The sequence below is a fragment of the Eubalaena glacialis genome, chromosome 7, assembly GCF_028564815.1.
Source record: "Eubalaena glacialis isolate mEubGla1 chromosome 7, mEubGla1.1.hap2.+ XY, whole genome shotgun sequence".
NCBI lineage: Eukaryota > Metazoa > Chordata > Mammalia > Artiodactyla > Balaenidae > Eubalaena > Eubalaena glacialis.
The window spans coordinates 34,932,936-34,956,648 of record NC_083722.1 but is presented as its reverse complement, the minus strand read 5'-3'; the positions used below and the strand labels follow the sequence as shown (position 1 = coordinate 34,956,648).

Genomic DNA, 23,713 nt, shown 5'->3' with positions numbered 1-23,713 from the left:
TTTGTACAATAAAAAGAGTAAAATATCTTATTAATCATTTTATAGTGATTATACGTTGAAATGAAAATATTTTTATATATTTGGCTAAATAAACTATATTGTTAAATTAATTTCACCTGTTTCTTTATACTTGATTTAATGGGCTACTAGAAAATTTAGAATTACAGTGAGGTTCACACTTTATTCCTCTTGGACAGTACTGACCTAGACACTAGAGGAAGATAGGGTCAGGAAGCTGTGTTCCAGAAGCTCATTTGTTTCTCTACCGTGGGTCTGTGCTTTGGTTTGTTGTCCTGGTTCCCCAGTAAAAGACCCTTTTGAAAAAATGCCACCTTGGGCTCAAAGTGGGTGGAAGGTACTCGGGCTCCCCTAGTGGCTACGTGCGGTAGTGGCCATCCGGGGAAAAGGAGGCAGGGCTGGAAGGCGACAGAATGGAGGGATCAGGTTGTAGCCGGGGATGGACTATTCCTTCTTAGCCTGGAGCTTAATTCCAGACCCTCTACTGACCTTTACTCCAGGAGGGCGGCCCCATTCTCTCTTATTTCAGAAGGCTCCCATCTTATACGTGAACTTGGCAGGAAGCAGGCTCTCACTAGGCGGTACCAAACACAGGTGTAAGGGAAAATGCCACCTCAAAGCCACCTTCAGAAAACCACAGCGTTTCCAGAGAAATAAACAACAGACATTCACAGACACAGGAATGTTCTTTTTTTTCTCTCTCCCAAGAAGTGTGATCCGTTGTTGTTTTTAAAACTGTACATTTTACTGTACATTTTTTTTTTTTTTTTTTTTAGCAAAAGAGAAGATTGGCATTTGTATTCTGCCCACAGGGATGTCACTTTCCAAAACTCCAAGTCAGAAACCTGACAAACACAAGCGTGAGTACATACCATGTAACGACAGAGCTCGGAGCCGCTGATGAGGACAGACAGTTGATTCCCCCCACCCCCCCGCGTTCCGATGTCCACCACTTTCCCTCTGGGCATCTGAACCCAAAGGCAAAAAGAGAGGTGGTATTTGGGGTCACTTCCTCAATGGCTACATTTAGAAAGGCTTAGTGAGAAAGTGCAGAGGGAAAAAGGAGTGGAGGAAAACGGGTCCGAGAAAGAGGGAGGATGGGAGAAATTTCAAGTCACCGAGGCTAGGGGCGCCCTCATGACTGCAGAAAGCATGTGCTCTGGCACCCAGGCTGAAAGTTAGCTTGTGGTCTCAGGAAGAGACTGGCCTGGTCTGTTAATGGCCTGGTCTGTTAATGTCCTGGTCAGGACCAGAAAGGGACTGGGGGAGGCAGAGAGGCACCAGGAGAAAAAGAATGAAGACAGGAGAGTAGAGGGAAGGCGAGGAGAGAAAGGAAGAGGGGGAGGAGGACGAAGGCATGGGATTTGGAGGCTCCTGGGAGGAGCCAGAAGGCAGTCCTGCATAGACAGCTCCCCGCCCTCTCCCTGTGTGTTCTGGGCAGGGTTGGGGGCCACCAGCTCAGCTCCAGGTCTGAGCCCATTAGAACGTTTCAGCCCCAAATGGACTCATCTATATGCTTTGTAGGCTGTGTAGTCAGCAAGTGGCAGAAGGAGGGAGAACAAGAGACACAGGCTAGAGATCTATGGCAGATGCTCAAGAGAGGAAAAAATGAGGTGGGGAGAGGTAGTGCGTTGACAATGAGGAGAGACCTGGAACAGACAGGGACCAGGAGAGACAGAGATGCGGGGAAAGACCTTCAGATGCTTCCAAAGCCTTTTCTCCCCCGCCACGTCTCGTCTGCCCCCTCTGGCCACTGTCTGGGAGTGTGGGGGTCAATCCCTAGATGGAAAGGAGCCCGTGTGCCCCTCCCGTCGCCATCCTGTCATTTCCATGATGGATCCTCCTCGTGAACGGCATCCATGGAAGGCATCCCCCGTGTCCCCATGTCCCACCCTGAGCCACCTTCTTCAGGAACAAACAAGGGACAGACTTTGGACATAGAAACACCCTAGCTACGGTGAAGACAGGGTAATGGATTTCAAGCACCACCCCCAGGAGGTAAGTGGCCTTGGGCCCTGCCCTGACTTGGTCACTAATGCACTATGTGACCTTGGGCAAGTCCTTTAGACCCTTGGGGGAAGGGAAGAGTGGGTTAAGGATGAGATGATCGCAAACACCTCTTCAAGCTTCAAACCCTACAGTTCATTTAGTCATGAAGAGTCCTTAGTCCTTCGAGCTGGAAGGGAATTGGAGACTTGGTATGATCGCAGTATTTTATGAATTAGGAGCCTGAGGTCCAAAGAGAGAAAGGGTCTTGCCCACTGTGTTTAGCTGGTTATTCGGTGGTGGCTCTGGAACCCAAACTCAGAGCTTTGGATCCTGTGTCCAGTGCTCCTTCTGCCACCCCACTCTGCTCTCCTTAATTAAGAGAAGCCCTCTTGCCCCCCCCACCCCATGTCCATGGGGACTCCCTGTCCCAGCTTCCCCCAAAAGAGGCAAAAATCCCAAAGCAACTCCAAAAGTTAACATCCCTTATGCCCTTGTGTCTCATAAAAACCCTTCTCCCTCTCCCGCACGTAGAATTCTGGAAGTTACCCTTCTAGTTTAAGCTGATGTGATGGGTGTTTGAGAAGCAGAGGAAGCTGGGCCAGGGATGGGGGAGGTCACTCATCCCTCCCAAGTGTGGGGACTCTTGGGAATAATGAGGCGTCTGGGCGGGGGACTCCAGTCTTCCCCCAAACAAATGTGCAACCCAAATTATTCCCTGCTCTTCTCAATTGGCAATGATCGCCCACCACCAGGGCTGCTGGGAACCCGCTTTCGCGCGTAGAGTAAACTCTCCGTTATCCGTGTCACTGAAGAGGAGGAGTCGGGGAAGTGGAAGAAATAAATTAAGAAATAAAAACAACACCGGAACCATCAGCAATGCAAAGCCGCTTGCTTATAGGCTACATTTGTGATTAGAAAGGCAGGAGCCCCACCTTTCCAAACACTCAGGTCTTAGTCTGACATTTGAGCCATCGAGTCTGCTTTCCCTGAGCACAGCCCGATGGGCGGTGGGGGACTGGCCTGGGAAGGTAGTGTGAGTGGTGTGGTGGGGAGGGGAGGCCATTGACAGGGAGACAAAACTGTCCCTGGATGTAAACATCACCATGGAAACACCACAAAGACTTGTGGGTAAAGATGCTTTCCTCTTCTCTCACCCTGACCGGGTGGGAGGGAGGATGCCCACCCCACCCCCCCACCAGGCCTACACTGTGCTCTCCATCACCCACTCGGAGCTGCCAAAAGTTCCCCGGGCCCCCGCCAGGTCACTCTCCTCAAAGGGCAAGAGCATGCCGTTGACAGAGAGGCTGCGCTTTGTCCAGATGTTCGAGACCCTCCGAGGGGGGCTGTAGCCACCAGGGGTGACCCCTCCCGCAGCCGCAGCCGCAAAGTCCCCCATGTCAAAGGAGTGACTGCGTTTGGCCTTGCCCTCCAGGGGCAAGGGGAGCAGGCTCCTGGCCCGGGCCGCGGGCGGCCCCAGCAATGGCTCTCGGTCCGAGGGGTGGCCCCTGGCCGATGTCCCAGACCCTCTCCCGCCTGGAGTCCTGGAGTCCAGCAGCTCCTCCTTTCTCTGACTTTTGAGGTCCAAGGAGGCGAAGGCCCCCATCAGGCGATCAAGGTTGGGCTTGGGGCGGGGGGCGGGGGGTGGGAGCCTCCAGGGGCCCCGTCCCAGCCCTGCAGCCTCCCCCATGCCCAGGGAACTGGAGGAAGAGGAGTCGCTGCCTCGGGCCAGGCCGGCGCTGAAGTCCATGAGCTCGTGGCGCACAACCACCTTGGGCGGCCCGGGTGCGGGGGCCCCGCTGGGTGCACTGCCCAATGCGGGGGGCTGGGCCCCATTGGTCTGTGAGTGCACGTTGCTGACGGTGGCCGCCGGCTTCCCGGCGCCCTCCTGGTTGCAGACCTTGTAGCGCACCATGAGGATGACGATGAAGACCAGCAGCGTGGCCACGATGATGCCGCCGATGACCAGGATCATGGTGCCACCCAGGATCTGGCTGTGCAGGGACTGGCACTGCGGGTAGTCGGCCTTGGTGAAGAACTGGGCACAGCCCACGATGTTGGTGGCCGTGAGCGTGGTGGCCGTGTCATCCCACATGGCCAGTACGCACAGGTCGTAGCCAGTCCCTGACACCAGGTTGTTGACCACGAAGGTCTTGTTGGAGGCTGGGATCATCCTGCGGGGGGTGGGTGGGCATAGAGGGGGAGGGATGGTGAGGGACAGTAGGGTGATGGGGGGACAGAGGAGAAGTAGAAAAAAGAGAGAGGGTGACAGAGACAGGAGAGATGGAGAGGGAGAGAGAGCCACAGGTGCAGGGACACAGAGAGAATGAGGCAGAGCAGAAGAGGGTGACAGGTGGAGAGACAGGAAAAGGGAGAGACGGGGAGACAGAGGGGAGGGGGAGGAGGGGGACCCGGGTGAGAGAACAGAGACAGGTTGGGGTGAAAAGGGAAACGAGAGAGAAATATTCCGGGGTGGAGGGTGGAAGTGCCAGAAGCAGGTACACAGAGAAAGACATCGGCGATCAGGTGCAGGGAACAACCCAGAAGATGTGGAAATAAAAGAAGGGAATGAGACGGGGGGATAGTTGACAGTAGAGACAGTGGAAATTGGTTAGAGATAGAGGTTCAGGGAAGAAAGGGGAGAGATTCAGCAGAGAGGAGAGAGGAAGCACACGGGGAGGGGCAGAGGGAGGGACAGGAGAGGCAGAGAGATTAAAGGTGTGAAGAAGCAAAAACTGAACAAAAGGGACTCCCCACCTCCCCACTTCTGCCTTGTCTGCTGCAAATAGTCTCTGGGTCTCTGGGCAGTGGGGGTGAGAGTAAGGTCGGCCCTGGCCCCTCAGCACCCTCCCAGAGGCTGGGTCCACCCCTTGTCTGTCCTGGGAGATTCCTCAGCATTGACTGAGGCTTGTTCTGAGCCTGGTGCTGTACTGAGTCACAGACAAGGTCCTGCCCTCAGGGACCAACTCCATCCTCATCTCCACATGACTTTCTCATGCCTCAGAAGGGAGAACGCTTGCTGGTGCAGACTGGAGTCTAAGCAGAAGAAAACTGGAGGTGGGAGGGGGGGTGTTGCTTGGAGGGGAAGGGCATGGTGCAATGTTGAAGAATGGTGGGCAACTGTTTCTCAGAGGGAGGGGACGGGTCCTCCATCACTGCCACAGCAGGCCAGGCGCATCCAAAGACACCTGGGAAAGGGTATCACTGGTTGGGGAGGCCTTGACTGGTCTCTCACCTTAAGGGAGGGTCTGAGGGGGCAGCAGTCTCCCCCCACTGGGGCCCGTCCACCATAGCCTGGGCCCCTTCTGCCTGGACCTTCAGGAAGCATGGATGCAAACCATGATCTCTAAGGCCTTTGTGCAAGTATCATGCCTCCTGGTGGGGGTCCCTAGAAATGACACCTGTCTCACCCCATAAACACTCCTGTAGAAATACCTCGGCCTGAAGGTGCCACATCTCTCTCTGCAGTTCCCCCATCGCCCTCCACTCTCAAAGAGCCCTCCGTTTTCCTGTCCCCTACTAATCCAGGGTGCCATCCATGCCTGTCAATCCCTCACACCCAGAGCCAGGCAGCTTAATTGAGATCTCAAATATGAAATACTGGAGCCTGAACACTTCCACCTAGGAACTGCGCACGGAGGCTGGGACTGACAGGCAGGTATTGACAACCCGTCAGTGGGCAGCCCTGGAGGCTGCTGCCTCCCACCTCACTCTTGGCCCGCACTGCTGCTGGGGAAGCCACATGGAAGAAATTGAGTCCTCTGCCCCCGTCCCCATCCCCAACCCATAGCTACAGTGCATGGGGCAGAAGAGGCGGGTGGAGGAGGTCGGGGCCCAGATGCAGCATGCGCCCTGCAAGCCAGCCCTTTAGGTCTATCTGTCTCACCTGGGCATCATGGTAATGCTGTGTCCTCATGTCACAGAGGAGGAATGGCCAAGGCTCAGAGAGGCTAAGTGATTTGCCTCAGGTCACACAGCTGGGACTGCCAAGATGAGGCAGTTGGGGCTTTAACACTAGCTTCTAGATCCACAGTCTAGTCTTGTGCCTTTCCACAAACTTGGATGTTTTTCCTCATCTCAGTGAAAACTGCACCCCCCGCCCCGGGCCTGTGGCAGGTCAGCCACCCCCTTCCCTGGAGCAATATTCAGAGCCCATTGAGGCTCACGCTCCTCCACCAGCAGGACCTCAGTTCTGCTGGGCCAACTGCTGTGCAGAGCCCAGGGCTTCACGGGCCCACTTCCTCCCCCCTCAGGGAAGTGATGTGAGTTGGAGGGGCAGGAGCTGTGCACACCCAGAACGGTGACAATAGTAGAGCAAACACTTAATGGCAAGTGTGTGCCAGGCTCTGTTTTCGGTGTCCTACTTCTATAAACTCACTTCGCCCTACGGCAACTCTCTGAAGCAGCCACTGTCGTGACCCTTGCTCTGCAGAGGTATTAGCAGATGTAACATGGCAGAGCTGGCATTCAATCCCAGGCAGTCCGGCTCCTGTCGACTCTGACCCACCTTGTTGCGCCACCTCTCTGGGTTGTGAGCGATGGAAGAGCATATCCATGGAGGAGGGGGCGGGCTGGCTGCTTTATTGAACACTTGGTATGTGACAAGGGTTTCCACATTCAATATTGCATTTAAACTTCACCACAATCCCAGGGCACAGGAGACGGACTCCGAGCCCAGAAATCATCTCAGTGTTTACCCATCTTATCCTGGGAAGCAGACCCCACTATTACTACTACTAACAGTTTAACACTAGCAAACAAATCTACAGCTGATTTCTACAGCTGATAGCAGAGGTTTAAGAAGAAATCACACGGGAGCATACTGGTTATTCTGCTATTGGCTCTCAGGTGTGTCTTCCCTTTCACTTGCCCTCCCATGGACAACGAGGAACTACATTTCCCAGGCTCCCTTGCCTGTTCCCAGGCTCCTTTGCCTCCCAGGGAGAGCTGGCCACTGGAGGCCCCAGAGGAAGACTGGAGGGTGGGAGGAGGGGAGAAGCCAGGTATTTCTTCCTTTTTCTGCTTTAAGTGGTGTCTCCCTCTCAGCTCCTGAGCCTCCTCTGTGATCCCAGCTCCAGGGGCTCTACCTCCTGCCAGAGAGACCTGGATCTTAGGCTCCGATCAAACCATCTCCTCCATTACCTCCATCCTTGGGCGGGGTGGGTGGTGGCAGTGGCTTCCTGCTGCAGCTAATCTCTGTGATGCTGACCCCTCAACAATCCCATCACCTGTAACCCAACCCCAGTACTGAATTCCCTCTTCTATCTAGAGTGTTCTTTGTGTTTTTTTCTCCTTCCTGAATCCTAGGTGACACAGGACATATAATTTACACGACAAGAAGGAAAAACTTATTTTTTCCTTGCACTTTGGGAAAAAACTATCATTACTTGATGTCAGCAGTAGCACATCTTATCTAGTAGAACCCCAGCTGGAGGAAGCACTTTGCCACCTTCTCGGCATCACTCATCACTCCCCAAATCTACCACCTTACGCCTTTGCGTAGAGCAGCCCCTCTTCCTAGAAACCACTTATCTTTCTCCACCTGGTGACCTCATCCTTCGAGGCCTGACTCAACGTCACCTCTGACCCAACCTCTTTTCTCTGCTCCCACAGCCCCCCTGCCTTCCTCTGCTAGAGCCCTTCTCGGTGGATGCCTGTGTCTCCCCGGAGGACATGGGCTGTGTCTTCACCTTTGCATCTCTGTTGCCAATCATCATATCTTGCCTTGCGTCACTGCTGAGTAAATATTTACCCTATAGTTGAGCAGTGAATGAAAGACTGCTTTGTTAAATATTAAGGCTTGTACAAATGTGAGGGATTCTTAGTTAAATACGATAGCTGGTGACCTTTAGACACTGCCTGGTCCTGAGGATCTCTCGGGAGAGGCGTTTTCTACATCTTTGAAGCACACCCCTGACAATCTTTATGGACTTGCATGTAGATACGTGTTGGGGTGTGTGAGTGCAGATGAATGTGCGTGCATGTGTGTGAAACGATGTGTGGGGGGCATCTGCGTGTCTATCATTTGAGAGCCGGCTGTGTGGGTATTTGTGAGCATGTGTGTGCGTGTGTGTGTGTGTATAGGTGTTCACTTGTATATAGTACACAAAGGTTCTAGTTCCAGACAATGTTGGTCACTGCTCTGTCCCTCTTCCACCCAGCCCCCCAGAGGCTCCACATGTTCCCTAACACTTCTGAGGGGACTTCCCATGTAACCTCTCCCAGAGACACTTGCAGACCAAGTTTGCTCTTTCCTAACTGCTGCCATTAAAGCTACTATTTGGGGCATCTGGGAACGGAGACGGGAGAGGTTCTTAGAGTCTCCATCTGGGCCTCAGGGCAAAGCCTATGAGCTGACCACCAAAGTCTACTGTCCCCCTTTCGTGGGCTCAGTCCAGACCGCATTCCCCAGCCAACTGTGCACTTAGTGGTGTCCAGGTGGCGAGTTCTGGCCAATGGAATATGGTGGCAGCAGTGTGTGTACCTCTGCGCCAGGCCTTACAAGAGCGGGAGTACTTGCCTGACTCTCCTTCCCCTCTGCTGGCTGGACCCTGGGTGCAGTGATCAGCCTTGGCCAGGCAGATGACAACAAGGCCCACCCGAGGGATGCTGGAGACCATGTGTCTGAGTCTCCACGTGAGGAAGGCCTCCTGACTAAGCCAGTAAACCGCCCTGGACTCTCAGGAGAGCGAGAAAGCAAATTCTGCCATGTTTGGGCCTTTATGCATTTGCATCCATTTGCTGTGGTAGTTGGCCTCTCCTGGCTAATCCAGGCCCCTGCAGATAGGATGAGGTGAACTTGAGAAGTCTGTTATGTGCAGGTGTGACAGAGAAAAAGAGGGCGTGAGTGTGTGTGGGGGTGATTGAAGAGGTGCGTGTGTCTTTGTGTAAGAGGAAGAAGTCGGTGCTGGTGTCTACACAAGAAATGCGATTCTTGCCTTCCTGGAACTGTCAGCAAACGCCACCTCTTTTACCTCCAGCCTCCATCCCCCTCAGCTCCCAGCATCACCACTTTTAGGTGCTCTCCTCTTCCCCTCCCCCATCGATGATGCACGGGCTGCCTGCTGAGCCCCAGCACTAATTTGGAGACACCATGTCAAGCTGCCCTCACTCCACTTCCCCGGCTCTGCACCCTCATTACTGGCTCGTCACAGAATCACCAGCCTGCCAACCTCTCTGGCCGGCCATGACATCTCAGGGCACATGAAAGGGACTCAGTAAACCAAGGCAAGCAGCCTGGCTCCCCAGCCTCTCCCTCTACCTGCCAGCCCCAAAGGGGCCTGTTTGCTTTCCTGCACAACTGCAAGGGAGCAGAGGAGACGTGGCTGGTTCTATCTGGCGTACGATTCATTGAGTACGTACTATAAGCCCGGCACTTGACAGGCTGGGTCTCTGATTCTGCACACAGACTCTATGAGGTAGGAATAATTATCCCCACACTATAGATGAAGAAACTGAGGCTCAGGCAGATCGGTCACCTGCTCAAGGTCACACAGCTGGAAGGCGGCTGAGCCAGCGTTGTTAGCCAGGGCTGCCAGGCCACCAAGCGTGGTCTTCCCTACACTGTATTACCTTGAACTGAATTGAGCAGAATCAGATCATCGCAGGAAGCAAGTCTCAGAGTCAGGGTAACTATGTGACAGCAATTAAAAACCAAAACCAGAAACATATATTACTACAAAGGCAGCTAGCATTTATTGAACACACTATATGTCAAGCAGTGTTCTGAGTACTCTACCTGTATTAACTAATTTAATCCTCACAGCAACTCTACGAGGGAGGTACTATTATTATCCCCATTTTACAGAAGAAGAAATCAAGGCTCAGAGAAGTTAAGTGATTTGCCCAAGGTCTCATAGAGAGAATGTTTGTGCCTAGCCAAGATTTGAAGCCAGCACTGTCACATTATTTCAATAAATGCTCTTGATAACCCTGGGAAGTACCTTTCGGAATTATGCTCCCCATTTTAGAGACAGGTATTAACTGAATTCCCCCCATAGCTAATTAGGGGTAGAGATGAGAGTCCCATGAGGGTTGTTTTGCTACTTCTGAATGCTCATGGGAGGTCTGAAGGAAGTGAGGGAGCTATGTGGATGTCTGTGGGCAGTTTTCCCACAGAGGGAGCTGCCAGTGCAATGGCCCTGAGGCAGGAGCCATGAGGAGGCCGGTATGACAGAAACAGAGTGAGGGAAAGGGAGAGTGGTAGGAAATGAAGTCACCAAGGTAGTAGCCAGGAGCCAGGTTCTAGAGGCCTTGCAAACACATTGTGTCTTGTGTGCCAACTCTGAGGATTTGCTGGGTGCCAGTTTTGAGAAGGATTCTGAGGCTGTGTTCAAACTCAGTGGGACAGAGTGCTATGGATCTGTTTTATATTTGTTGTTTCTAGTCTCAGGATCAGACAGCCGTTAGAGAGAAGTACTGGAAATACTAGTACAAGTGGTAGAATCCCCTCTTCTGGTTTTGGTGCCAGATGCTGGCCTTCCCTGAATGCACGGCCCTGAGTGATAACAGGGGAAGGCCCATGGCTGCTCTTCAGAGCAGGATTACCATAGAGCTGGCGTGACTCAGTGAGGGCTCCAAGAATCAGGAGCCTCTCATTAACTTCTGAGACAGGCCAGGGGCCGGGGGCCAGGCTCTGCCGCTGCCCTACTGCCTGTGCCCCTCCTGAGAACATGGGGCTCCCCTGGGTGCCCTGAGACACTCTGTCTTATTGGCAATGACTTTGCCCCATCAGCAATTAAAGGAGGCACATTCAACATGACTGAGATTCTGAGGCAGAGAACCCCAATATCCATTCCCACAGCCCTCAGAAAAGGCAGGCAGGGTGGGGATCAAAACTCTTGGTTGCATTGGCCTCTGGATGAACTCTCTTGCTCCCCTCCCCCCACCTCTCCTCTACAAGCAGCCAGAGGGATCCTGTTAAAACCCAGATCAGATCAAGTCCTTCCTCTGCTTAATGCCCCCAATGAGGCCTGTCCCACGTAGTCAAAGTCCTGACGTGGCCCCCAGACCCCTTGTGACCTGCCTCTCACCCCTCCGAGTTCCCCTCCTCCTACTTACCCTGCTCACTCCGCACCAGTCACCTGGCCTCCCTGCTGTTCCTCAGGGTGTTGCCAAGGGTGCTCCTGCCACAGGGTCTTTGCACCGCCTGTTGCCCTTGCCTGGATGCTCTTTCTCCAGATGTCCATATGCTCTCTGCCTCACCTCTTTCAATTCTGCTCCAATGTCACCTCCTCTGACCGTCCCGTTTAACATTGAGGGCTTCCCCCATCTTTACCTTGACCCCCCAGCCCCTTACTCTGCTCCATCTTTTCCCATTACACTTTTATTGCTTGACAGACACTATCATTTGCTTATTTACTAGGCCTCCTGTTAATTCTCTCTCTCTCTCTCCTTCCACTCCTAAGAGGAGGCTTTTTTGTCTGCTTTGTTCCCTGATGTTTCCCCAGCCTCTAGAACAACACTCGGCACATAGTAGGCCCTCAAAAACAGTCTGTAGGGCAGGTGAATGAAATGAATGTTCTGTATCGGCACTGTCCAATACAGTAGCCATACGTGGCCTTTTAAATTGAACTTCAAGCTAATTAAATTTAAATGAAATTAAAAACTCAGTTCCTCAGTCACGTTAGGCACACTTCAAGGGCTCAGTAGCCACATGTGGCCAGCGGCTGCCACACTGGACAGCGCAGCTGGGGGGCAGCCCACCATCTCAGAGTTCTACTGGCCGGGGCTCTTGTTATGCCCTCTGGCAGGTGGTAGGAATCCTGCCATTTGCTATGTGAGTCCTGGCGCCCCAAACAGATGGGCCAGGCCGGGGAGGCTTGTCCAGCTCAGGGACAGCTCCCGCACCAGGACAATTGGTCTTGAAGGCTTCAGTCCGGGCCTCTGCGCTCTCTGTCTCCCTAGGCGTTCTCTCCATGACGCTGGACAGCTTCATCCCTTCTTTTTGGTTCTTCCAGCTTCCCTTGACTCCTGGGGCCTCCAAGTTCAGTGGGGTCTCTCTGGCGCTCCCCCAGGCCTGACTCAAGCTCGTCTGCCCCCCAGGAGTGCTCTGACTCTCCACCTCCCACTCAGCCTGTGGTCCAGACCCTTCCCAAGACCCTGTCCTGTGGCAGTACCACCTCCCTTTACCCACGGTCCACAGGCTGGGCCAGCCCTGGGCCAAACTGAGGCTTTGGGCCCCTCTGGTCCTCCGTTGCTATACCCTGTTCCTGCTCTTCCACTTCCCATCTACTAGTTACCCTTGTACTTCTGTTGTGTAAGTCTCTATTAAGAAAACTCCCTGATAAATCCAATCACCATGATGAATGTCACCCCTCTCAGGAATAGTGACCATTAGAAAGAGAGGCGGCAGAGGGCAGTGGTGAGGAGCACAGAGTCTCGAGCTAGACTGCTGGGGTCAAACGCTGGTTCTGCCTCTTCCTAGCAGTAATCACTTACTGTGGGCCATTCCTTTACCTGTCTGTGCCTTAGTTTCCTAGAAATATCCTATTTCTGGAAAAAATAGGACATTTATAATCTCTGCTCTATAGGGTTATTATGAGGTTTGAATGAGTCATGACTCATAAGGAGCCTGGGTCAGTGTCGGGCACACAGTAAACTCCACTGGAGGGTTTGTTATATAAAGGGTGGGTGATGCTGAACTAGAAGTAATGTATCTCTGATAGTGGAAATCCAGGCCTCGAGGGTGTGTGGCTGGCAAATCTCATGCAAGCGAGACCCTGGGAGACGTGAGCAGCACCTGGATCCTGGCTGGGCTGATAGGAGACATCGTGGCTTCAACACTCACAGCAGCAGGACATGTTCCCCCCTGCGTGTGACTCCAAAAGTCTTTTCCAGAAGAAATGTGGTGACAATGTTAGTCCAGCCCTGGCTGAGTGAATGAAGGGATTACTGGAAATTCAACCAAAGTGAGCCAAGCCCCAGCAGGCTGCCTCTTCACTCATCTCCCCAGAGTAAGGGCTTACCTGGTGACAGGTGAGGATCTGACCTGGGGAGGCCCTGCCTTTGCTCCCTGACTCGGGAAATGTGACAGATCAAGTTGCCTGGCAAGGGTTTGGGAAATCGCCAGCCCCCATGTTTGGCTGGGACGACAGTATCAGGGAGCAAGTTCCATCCTGTTCCATGGTGCTCCTTCATCAAGGGGATAAAGCCGGGAGTGAGAATGTGAGCCTGGGACTGGACCACCAGGGTCCAAAGCCCAGTGCCATCGCTTACCGGCTGTGTGACCTTGGGCAAGCCACTTAACCTCTCTGTAAAGGGGGACAGATGATAGGGCCTTCCTCACAGAGTTGCTCTGAGGACAAAATGAGTCAGTGCCTGTAATTTAAACCATGCCTGGTCCATCACGAGCTTAGCATATGTAGTGATTCTGACTGAGGGAGTCATCTGGCCCCAACAAGGATGGAGATGAATCCTGCAGCATGAGGTTAGATTAAATACCGGCTAGTGAGGCAGGTACACAGCCCAGCTCAGGGGCCAGACAGCTGAGCTCTGGCGGTCTGTCTCTGCTGCTGGCCCCAGCCTGCCCTCCAGCCTAGCACTTCTCTGGCTGACCCACCAAGATGATGCCAGCTCTTTCTAGTTCTCCCTGTGCCATCTCCACTCACAGACCACAGGAAAGCCGGGTTGAGGGGGCCCATAGACCCCCTGGCTGTCAGCGCTCCACTCACACACTTCCAGGGACACGCCAGGCAGCCCCCCATCCCCCAGCTTCGCACATCTCCGAGCTGCTCAGCATCCCTGCTCATGTTGCTATGGTCTGACAGCTGCTGCTTGGTCCCACCGGCCCCAACTCAACCCCACAGAGACACCCGGGACAGGGTGTTTCTTTCTTGAACACATTTCAGCGCTTCCCAAATTGTGCACCAGCTCCCTCACCCACCCTTGAGTTTCCACTTCTCCAGAGCGAACATTTCCATTCCTTCCCACCATCTTTTCGGGACACGCTTTCCAGCTTGCCTCGCAGCTGCTCCTCACTGATCACACGCCAATCTGTCTTTGGCCCTCCTCTGTGTGTATGGGGGCGGTAGGCGGGGTCTGAACCAGAGAACAGAGTCACGTTCCCCCAACCAGACATCCTGCTTCTCTTGAGGCCCCCCACCCAAGACAACACGGGACTTTCTGGAAGCTGCATCGCCTCGGTGGCTCACACTGACCAGGTGGCTAATGGAAACACCCTGTGATTTCCCCAGGGCTGCAATTAAGCCACGTTGCTCCCATTCTGTCCCCTAAAGCATCGTTTCTACCATCGTGGGCTGAGCCGACCCAGGCGAGGTCCCCTCCCCACATCAGGCCTTTTTCTCTCTATATATATCTTTATCTCTCTCTCTGTTTCTCCTCATCCAAGTTTCTATGGATGTGGAACTTTTTCCTGCCTCTAATTGTCCTTAGCTCCCAACCCCCAAGGATTGGGTGGGCACATCACAGGAAAAAAAAAAATGTGGGCTTTGGGATCTGACAGAAATCTCTCTTCGAAGGCTGGTTCTGCCCCTGACCAACGGTGTGACTCGGGGTCAGTTTTTCCTCTCTCTGAACCCAATTTGCTCATGTGTGAAATGGGACTAGCGGTCCCAACCTCCTGTGCTGAATGCGAGACATTAAGTGTTCTGGGGAAAACATGACTGCCCTCTCCTCTCCCTTCCCAGGGCCATTCAGTACTCCAGTGACGACGACGATGGCCACGATTGTTGCCATTTATCTCCTCAAGGAGCTGAGAAAAGCTTGCTCAATAACAATTCATCACTTACAGAAGAAATGCAGAAGGTGTCAGACCAATTATACCTCGTTGTAAACACAGGAGTGAACAAAATGAAGATTCCCCACCAGCCGCCTCCGTACGCGCTAGAACCACCAGCAGACGCCAAGTCGGTGCCACCCAGTGATGTACCTGATCAGACAACTCTGCCCAGTTAGCAGATCCATAATTTCCCAGGGGCACCATGCAGGGGCAAAGTCACCTGTGGCACCAACTCCTTAAAACTGCTATGATGGTGCTCACTTCAGCTGCACATATACTCAAATTGGAATGATGTAGAAGAGATTAGTACGGTCCTTGCCCAAGGATGACATGCAAATTCGTGAAGCATTCCATACTTGTATGAAATTCTGACACATGTTACAGCTTGGATAATCTTGAGGACATTATGCTAAGTGAAATAAGCCGGAAGCAAAAGGACAAATATTGTGTGTTTCCCCTTATATGAGGTACCAGAGTGGTCAAATTCATAGACTGAAAGTAGAAGAGTGTTTGCCAGGGGGAGGAGGAAATGAGCAGTTAGCATCGGATAGGTACAGAGTTTCAGTCTGCGATGATGAAAAAGTTATGAAGATGGATGGTGGTGATGATTGCACACAAGTGTGAATATACTTATGGCCCATGCACTGTACACTTAAAAATGGTTAAAATGGTAAATTTTATGTTATGTATATTTTAGCACAATAACAAAGTGGCCAAAAAGATGCTATCACAAAGCAAACGCTGCCAGGTGGGCAGGAAGAGGAGAGTTTGTTGGTGTCATTTGTCACTTCAGTGTGGCTGATGCACACTCAGGTGCAGTCACCACCGGCAGGGACCTTGTGGTTCTGTTGTTGCCAGGCTTGGTTGGCCCAGTCAGGTCTGGGGAGGGCATAGGGTGGGGCAGAGTGGCCCCCTGGCCATCTGCTTGTTCTTTTACATCTGTCCTGTTGTTGAAGAACAAGGCAGCTCCAGGGCAGAACTTGGCACACTCCAAATGCATGCAAAGAGGTTGCAGAAGATAAAGCATGGTGGTTCCCAGCATCCGCTGCGCTGTCAGCTGGATCTGGGTTCAAATCTCACTCTGCCACTGACTGACTAGTTGTGTGACCTGAGGCAGATTATCTAACCCTCTCTGTCTTAGTTACATAGAATGCTAGTACCTGCTTTGTAGGAATAGTGTCAGGATTAAATGAGGTAAAGTGTGTCAAACATTTGGCATGACTCCTGGCAATAAATCAGGGAACAGCAAACACAAGGTTTTGTTTGAATGACAATGGTGACGTCAGTGATGACCCTTGACAGAAAAAGTCAAGATGACATGAAGTCCTCAGTCATCTCATGGATGGGTTTTGGGGCCCTGCCTTTTCCCCCAGTTCTAATCCCCTCCCTCTGTCAGATCAGAAGCTCCTTGAAGAAGGCAACTTTATCACCCCCCAGGTAAGTTTGTGCTATGGTGTAAAAAGCTTACTGACTGTGCAATGTAGGTAAGTCACTTCATATCTCTGAGCCTCACTCAGTTTTCTTGCCTGCAAAATGGGTTAATAGTATTGATCCTATGGCATCTTTGTGAAACTTAAATACAGTGATATTTGTTCAGTACTGAGTACAGTGCATAGGCTATATTTGTGCAATAAAAAGCAGCCATCAGTAGAAACTAACACAACATTTTAAATCAACTATACTCCAATAAAAATTTTTTTAAAAATAGCAGTAATCAGTATTACCTTTAGTAACTTGGCAATAAGTGATTCTCTGTGCTGTTTCTTAAATAAACCTCAGAATTTATTGAAAAACAAAAGCAGCCATGATGATACTTGGATTAGGTGTCTGAAGATCAAGTTCAAATCCTAGCCCTGACAGCTGCTAGTTGAGGGATCTTGAACCAGGAGATTGTTGGGAAAACCTACCAAGCTCCTTGGATGCACTTGGTAAAGTGCTCACAAAGTTGAGGTGTCATTTTTTATAATGGAGACCCTCAGAACCCCTGCATGAATGAGTGACTGAGAAACTGACAGGCACCTCCCTGAGGGCTGCTCCAAAGCTGCATGCCTGGAGGCTGGACTCCACGACTAAGAGGCCTGTCCGACTTCCGGCTCGCTAAGCTGCAGCGCCAGAGTGCCTGCTGCCTCACCCCGAGGAGAGACGCCCTTTCCAGCTGGTGGTCTGGAGGAGCCCGCTTAGCACTTCTCCAGCCTGTGTTTCTGCTGATCCTGCCCTGGACACCTCCGCCTCTAACAAGCAGGCTGGCTGGGATGGGACGAATCAGGTCAGGAGAGAAACAACCTCTGAAGTGAGACCTCATTGGGCAGTGGGGAGGTCACTCTGTCCAGTCAAGTGGATGGAGGAGCACAGCTGTCCCCACCCACCAAATAGTCTCAAGTTCAGCTGGATGGACAAGGCTCTAACCCTGGCTGTCTCATGGAATTGCTGTGTGACCTTGGGCAAGTCACTTTCCTCCTCTGTGCTTCAATGTCCAATTCTGACATTCTAGAATTCCACAAGAATATCACCAGGAGAGGGGCGACAGGAGCAAGGGAGAGGCAGGAGGAGGGAAGGCGAGGCACAGCCATCAAAGAGCTGTGGGAGTTCGGGCACCAGGTCCCCAATTCTGAGCGCGCATGGGATTTGACGACAGAGTGACCGGGGCTCTGGGCTTAAATCCTGACTCATAACTTATGGGCTGCATAATCTTTACCCCAGTACTTAACTTCCCAGAACTTCAGTCTTGTTTGTAAAAGCAGTCTGCAAACCTAATTTGCAGGGTCATATGAGGATTAGAACTAAAGTATGGAAAGCACTGGCATATGATATATACTCAATAGATCATATATGTATCTAGTGAATGCTTACCTACTTTATCATCTATCATCTATCTATCATCTGTCCATATCTATCTATCTATCGTCTATCTATCTATCTATCTATCTATCTATCTATCTATCTATCTATCTATCTATCTATCTATCATCATAGTTTTCATAGAGAATACTAACACCATCCAACCCACCCATCTCCCAGAAGGACCTCTGGCAGTGGCGAAGGTGAACTATCTGGGGGGAATGGTGGGTTGCCTGGGGGTTGGCACTTTGTGCTGAGTGGGAAGGTAAGCTTCACTGTGGAATTCCTTCATTTGTCAGGAGTTTTCAGGTGAGGCTGGCCTGGCCTAGAGGTGCATCGTCCTGGTTTTAACTGGGAATAACTGAAAGCAGTATTGTTGCCCTCCCCCTCCCCCTCCCCTCCCCAAGCCTGGGGCAGCAGCTCCTGTGGGGACAATGAGCCCCTAAATGTGCTTCAAGGTCCCTGGAGGATGGCCCTGTGGGTGTGTGATCTTAGTATGGAAGTAATCATGTGAGTAAATCTAATGTGAGTAAATCACAGACTTACATCTGTAACTTTCTGGTGGTCTCTCCAGCACTGTATATTGGGGTGCATGGGTCTGAGGCTCCAGAAATTGGTTCGCTTTCCTCCCTCTTCTGGTCCAGGCTGGGAGGGGTGTCCCTGGGCTGCAGAGGGGGCAAAAGGCGGGTGAGTGGCCTGCCCCTCTCCCACCCACACAGGTGGGATGGAGGCTGAAGCCCGGCGGGGGAGCTGTGTGTGTGTGTCCACTGACTGGTGTGTATGTGTGTAGGTGTGTTGAGTGTGTGTGTGTGTCTACTGACCAGAGTAGAAGCATCATTGGTGTGTGAGTAGATGAGAGGAGGGTGTTGGCTTGAGGCTGTGAGCCTCTGTGAACATTTAAAGGAGGTGAACATTTGAATGAGTCAGAGCCTGGAGAAAACACCCTCCAGGGGCCCGCAAGGCTCCTCGTGGTCTGGCCCCACTACCTCCCTGCCCCGTCTCCTGGACTCTGCCCCTCGCTCTCTCCCGCTGCTGTGGCCACCCTGGCCCCCGTTGCTCCTCAGACATGCTCCAGCCTTGAGGCCTCGCCCCGGCTGGTCCCTCTGCCTGAAATGCCCTTCCCGTAGACCTCTGTTTGGCTCACCTCCTTCAAGTCTTGGTCCTGTCTCACCTTCTCAGTGAGGCCCGCCGGGCCACCCTATTTAATATTGCAATTTGCCCACCCCCTCCCCCAGCCCCTTACCCTGCTCTGCAGGTTCCTTTTTGCGTAACACTGATTTTCTCCCCTCACCTCTATAATTTGCCCACTTATCGTGCTTGTTGCCCGTTTCCCCCACGAGGATGAGGATCTCCAGGATTTCTGTTCACTGATGCATCCCGAGCACCCAGAACAGTAGCATTTATTTGATGGCGTATTTGCCTCTAGTTTCTCATTTGTAACACGGGGACAATAAGAGAAGCTAGCCACTTCAGAGAGTTGTTGGGCAGATTAAATGAATGAATACTTAAAGCACTGAGAACAGTGCTCGGCACACAGCTTAATACATGTTAGCTGCTGTTACTACACTCCATTACTGCTTGGGAGGTGGAATTGAGTGAGTGATCCATGTGAGGGATCCAGCACACCGGCAGTCACACAGGGGTGAAGGTGCTTAATAAACCCTTCTCGCTTCACTCCCACCCCACCCCTTAAAAATTCCCAGGAAGGAAAATTCCCTGATCTCTTCCAGTCATGGAACCCGTATTTTTGGGCCCTCTTTGGGTTAGGAAGTTAGTTACCAGTAAATTTACTATCTGTTCGGGTTTTGTTGTTGTTTTTTGTTTGTTTTTTATCAAAGGAGGAAGCAAGCAAGACCCCAGCCTGCCCCACCCTGGGCTGCATAGCTCCCAGGTCCTATAGGTAGTTAATAGCATGTGACTAACAAGCACTTCCTTTGTTGGGTGTGATAGCAGCTTGGACTACGCGGCACCTGAGCCCAGGAGTCGGGTGCCCAGATTCTTCTCCCAGCTCTGCAACCCCTGATAGGCTGGATGACCTGGGGTACGTCCCATCCCCAATCTGAGTCTCTGCTCTTCCCCGGTAAGGGGTTGGGATTAGACCATTGCTAAAGTCTTTCCAGACTCTTCTGTTCATCCGATTTTTATGGAGCACCTGTTATGTGCCAGTGCTGCTAGAGGGGATACAGCAGTAAGCACAGGACACAAGTCCTTGTCCCGTGAAGTTGACATTCTGGGCGGGGGGAGGGTGGACAGTAAATGATTAACACAATTGGTAAATTATGTACTATGTTAGAAAGTGGAGTGTGCTATGGGAAAAAGAAAAAGCATAGCAGATTAAGAGAAGGTGAAAGGGTTTGGGCGTGGGGTGGGCAGACTCAGCTCCATGTGGGCTGGTCAGGGATAACCTCCTTTAGCGGTGACATTTGAGGTGAAGGACATCTTACATTCCAGGAACCTACGAATCTCTGTGATTCTCTATTCCGTTTGGGGTCCCCTGGAATCCCCATCTCTTATTTTCTCTCCTTCTCTGAGCACACTGAGCCCCAGCTTGGCCAGTGGGTGATGGGGCCAGAAGACAGATCAGCCAAGTCCCCAACGGTGGTGAGTGATTTATCACCGTCTTTATTCACACTCCGATATTTCACAGCTCCCGTGGCTCTGATGGAATAAATATGACCTTTTATTCTTCACTTCGCTTAAGACTCAAGGTCAACAGCCCAGCTGCGATCTATCGGCTGCTCCCTCCACTGGCTGTCTGTGAGCCAGGGAGCCCCATGGCTGTCAGAGATTCATGGCACCACCTCCCAGCCCCACGCTCCCCCTGCCCCTAGGCACTGGGCCTGGGCCTTGCTTGGCTGAGGAAGCAGCAGCCACGGTGGCTCTGGGGGACCATGGCTTATTGAGGGCAGAGACCAAGCCATAAATCTCCCCCCTCTCCCCTGAGCACCCCCCCATCACTAAGGTTGAACCCATGACCCGGATTTCATTTCAGTCCTGGGAGGAGGCAGCCATGGGAAGGCCGAGCAGCCACGGTTCAAAGGGCAAGTCACACATTAGAACGCCAAGGGCACGGCCATCAGTTTTCTCAGCATGGAGAAGGGACGAAAAGGCATCAGCCTGCCTGCCTCAGATGGAACCCTCCAGGCCCTTCCGGCAGCCGAGGCCTCCTGCTTTCAGAGAAACCTGGTTTTGCTTGTCAGACACCACCAGCACTCCTGGAAGTTCTTCCACTTGTCTAACGGAGACCCATCCCTGCAGCACCCGCCTCTTTCCTCTCGTTTCCTCCTTATGTGTGGGTGGTGGGTGGGATGGGATGGTCTGGTTCATACTTCCCCTGCTTCCTCATGGTGGTCTGAGTGACACGGGCTGCTGGTCTGGGTTCGCTAATAGATTAGGTGGCTGGGAAGGGGCGGCTAGACAGTCTAGAAAGGAAATGCAGTCACTGGCCTCTATTTTGAACACACCACCTGTGACCCTAAGGTACCATCTTGCTCCTTTCCATCCTAACTCATGTCCTGGGAGGAAAAGGAGGGGTCAGGAGCTCTCTGGAGCACAGCCAACCTGGGTTTGAATTCTGGCTCTGCCACTTCCAAGCTGGGAGAACTTGGGCAGCTTACTTACCCTCTCTGATCCCAGAGATTCCTACCCTGCAAAGCACCCATAATAGTCCCAGCTGTCTCCCAGGGGTTGTGCGCATGCTCGATGCGGGGGAGAAGCACAGAGCAAGCACTCAAATGCTAAATGTGTATTATCAAGGCCTCGAGGTGCGGACTCTAGAGCCAGCCCACCTGGGTTCAAATCCCAGGGGGACACCTTGGGTAAGCTTCTTAACCTCTTCGGGCCTCAGTTTTCTCATCAGGATAATAACATCTCATGGAGATGTTGCAAGAATTAAATGAGCCAATAAATGGAAACCACTTAGAAGAGCACCTGGCACGTAATCATTTCTCAGAAAGGTCGGCTCTTATTATCATCACCATTACCGGAGGAGAAACCATCTGCAATCACTTGGCACTTTTGACCTAAGCCCCATCAATTGGTTTTGTGATTTATAATCCACCAACCTCCAACCAAGTTTATAAAGGGCCTTGCAACATAAAAACACATATAAAACGAGATGAGTAAATTTTTAAAATGTTTTATGGCAGATCATGAGCCAGCAAGAAGGCTTGAACTAGAGGACCCCAGGATGTTTGCTGTGATGTCCAAACAGTAACCTCACTTATAACCCCCGCATACCCACCAGGTTGCCACACAGGGCTGGGCCACTTCATCTTGGGAAGAGCCTAGGGAGAAGGGGGCGTGATGGCCTCAGAACACGTGAGGGGAGTGGCTTTGTTAGGGCCACCCTTTCAGTGTGGGACTTGGACCAGAGGAGGCCAGTGGGGCTGAGGCTGCCTTTAGATGAGGGGCACCCCTGGCTCATGAGGAACTGCCCCAGTCCACTTTGCTCTGGTCAGGCCACATCCAGCATACTGCGCACCGCTGGATCCCACACATGCAGAGGGATGGCACGACCTGGTACACGTCTGAGGCAAGGAACCAGGAGATGTGCCACAGGACACACCCCAGGTCCCTTCCTGCTCCAGGGACAAACATGATAGCCCTTTACCTGTAATACCTCCCACGTCTCTTCACTGATTGCCCTCCTACTTGACCTTCTGGGTCACCTCCTCCAGGAAGCCTTTCCTGACCGCCCCAGGCTCTCATAGGCTCACACAGCTTGTGACAGCTGTAGTATCTGAATCAGTGACTACACAAGTACCTAGTCCTTTAATGCCTGTCTCCCTGGGAAATGCGAGCTGCAGGAGGGCAGGGGTGTCCCATTCTCAGCTGTCTTCCCCGTGAGTGGCCCAGACCCAGCATCATAAATACCTCTTGAATGACTAAAAGTAAAAGGCAAAAATGGACGGTGGCAGGGAGGGAAGACGTTGCATCTGAAACAAATAGCACTAGGTGAACCATGAGAATTATCTGCAAAAAATAAATAGACATATTATGAAAGAAGAATGAGTTTTATTCCTGATGAGAATGAAGACAGAATCTAAGGCTAGGAGGTAGAGGGAGATGGAGTTTGGGGCCTGTAAGAAAAAACTTCTTAGCTTAAAGGCACCCAGCAGTGGTCTGGGCTCTTGAATAAAAAAGAGGGCAGGTTCCTGTGTCTGGAAGTTATCCCCACGTGGGGCCAGTCAGCATCCCAAGGAGGTGGGGGTGATCAGTAGGAAGGGTGGTGGGCATCATAAGGATTCATGAACAAAGGAGAGGGCTGGCCTGGATGACTTTGAACTGCCCCCTTTTCACGCTGGACTTTTTTCAGTCTATGAGAGTAGCAAGAACTAGGCCCATTTTAAAGATGGAAGAACAGAGTCACAAGAGAGTTTTAACAAATGAACAGCTGAATTGGTCCCCAGACCTTCGCTTTTCCTCCCTCTCCCTGAGCTCTCTCAAGCCCTTGGCAATGTGTCCACACAAGGGAACTAGGCTTTGAGGATGCCTGATGACCCCTTCCTGACCCCCTCTCCCTCCTCCTGTTAGAGCCTCCACTGTGCCCTCCATCATGTCTGCATCCTCTGTTGGCCAGTCCCAGAGGAAACCACTTGAGTATCTCCCATGACAAATGCAAAGAAACACATCTCTAATGGTGGGATTTCAGATCTTCTGATCTTTTGTGAAGGCAGTATTTTTGGATGGGATTCCATTCCTAGGCCCACTCTAGGCAGGACGAGGGAGACTGGAGTTTGGGTCTGGACCTGGGCACTCCTTTCCCGACCTCAGGAAGGTAGCTTCCACCCACTCACTTCTGCTGCAGGACAGAAGCTTCTTTCCAGCCCCCCTGCCTGAGGGAAAGGACTGCTGAACACCAGCCTAGCCAACCTGGGAATTTTCAAAGCCTCCCTGTTCCACTCAGACCTTCTTTAGATCAACAGTCAAAGCTTGGCGGAAAAGCAGCCTTGGGAACCAGCCCCTGGCACTGGCTCATAAACGGTGGCATTCTGACGGGTGGTAAAAATATCTCTCTGGTGTTCAGTGCCGGCTGCCGCCACCATCTCAGCTTCTAAGATCCTGTCTCCATGCCCAGGACCTCAGCAGCCTCCGCACCTGTCCACACACACACCCCAGGAGACAGAACAC

At 52.1% G+C, this 23,713-nt stretch overlaps 1 protein-coding gene and 1 non-coding gene across 2 annotated transcripts in view; one reads left to right on the top strand and one right to left on the bottom strand.

Moving 5' to 3' along the window:
- Positions 1–2,847: 2,847 nt before the first annotated feature.
- Positions 2,848–23,713, bottom strand: part of LRFN2 (leucine rich repeat and fibronectin type III domain containing 2) — a 176,450-nt gene continuing 155,584 nt past the window's right edge. The window contains exon 3 of the mRNA XM_061195087.1: positions 2,848–4,178. Coding sequence (XP_061051070.1) covers positions 3,209–4,178 — 970 coding nt within the window. The 3' untranslated portion in view covers positions 2,848–3,208. The remainder of the gene's footprint in view (positions 4,179–23,713) is intronic.
- LOC133095793 (U6 spliceosomal RNA) lies at positions 14,997–15,103 on the top strand. Its single transcript, XR_009701657.1, has one exon. It is a non-coding gene; the product is annotated as a U6 spliceosomal RNA (small nuclear RNA).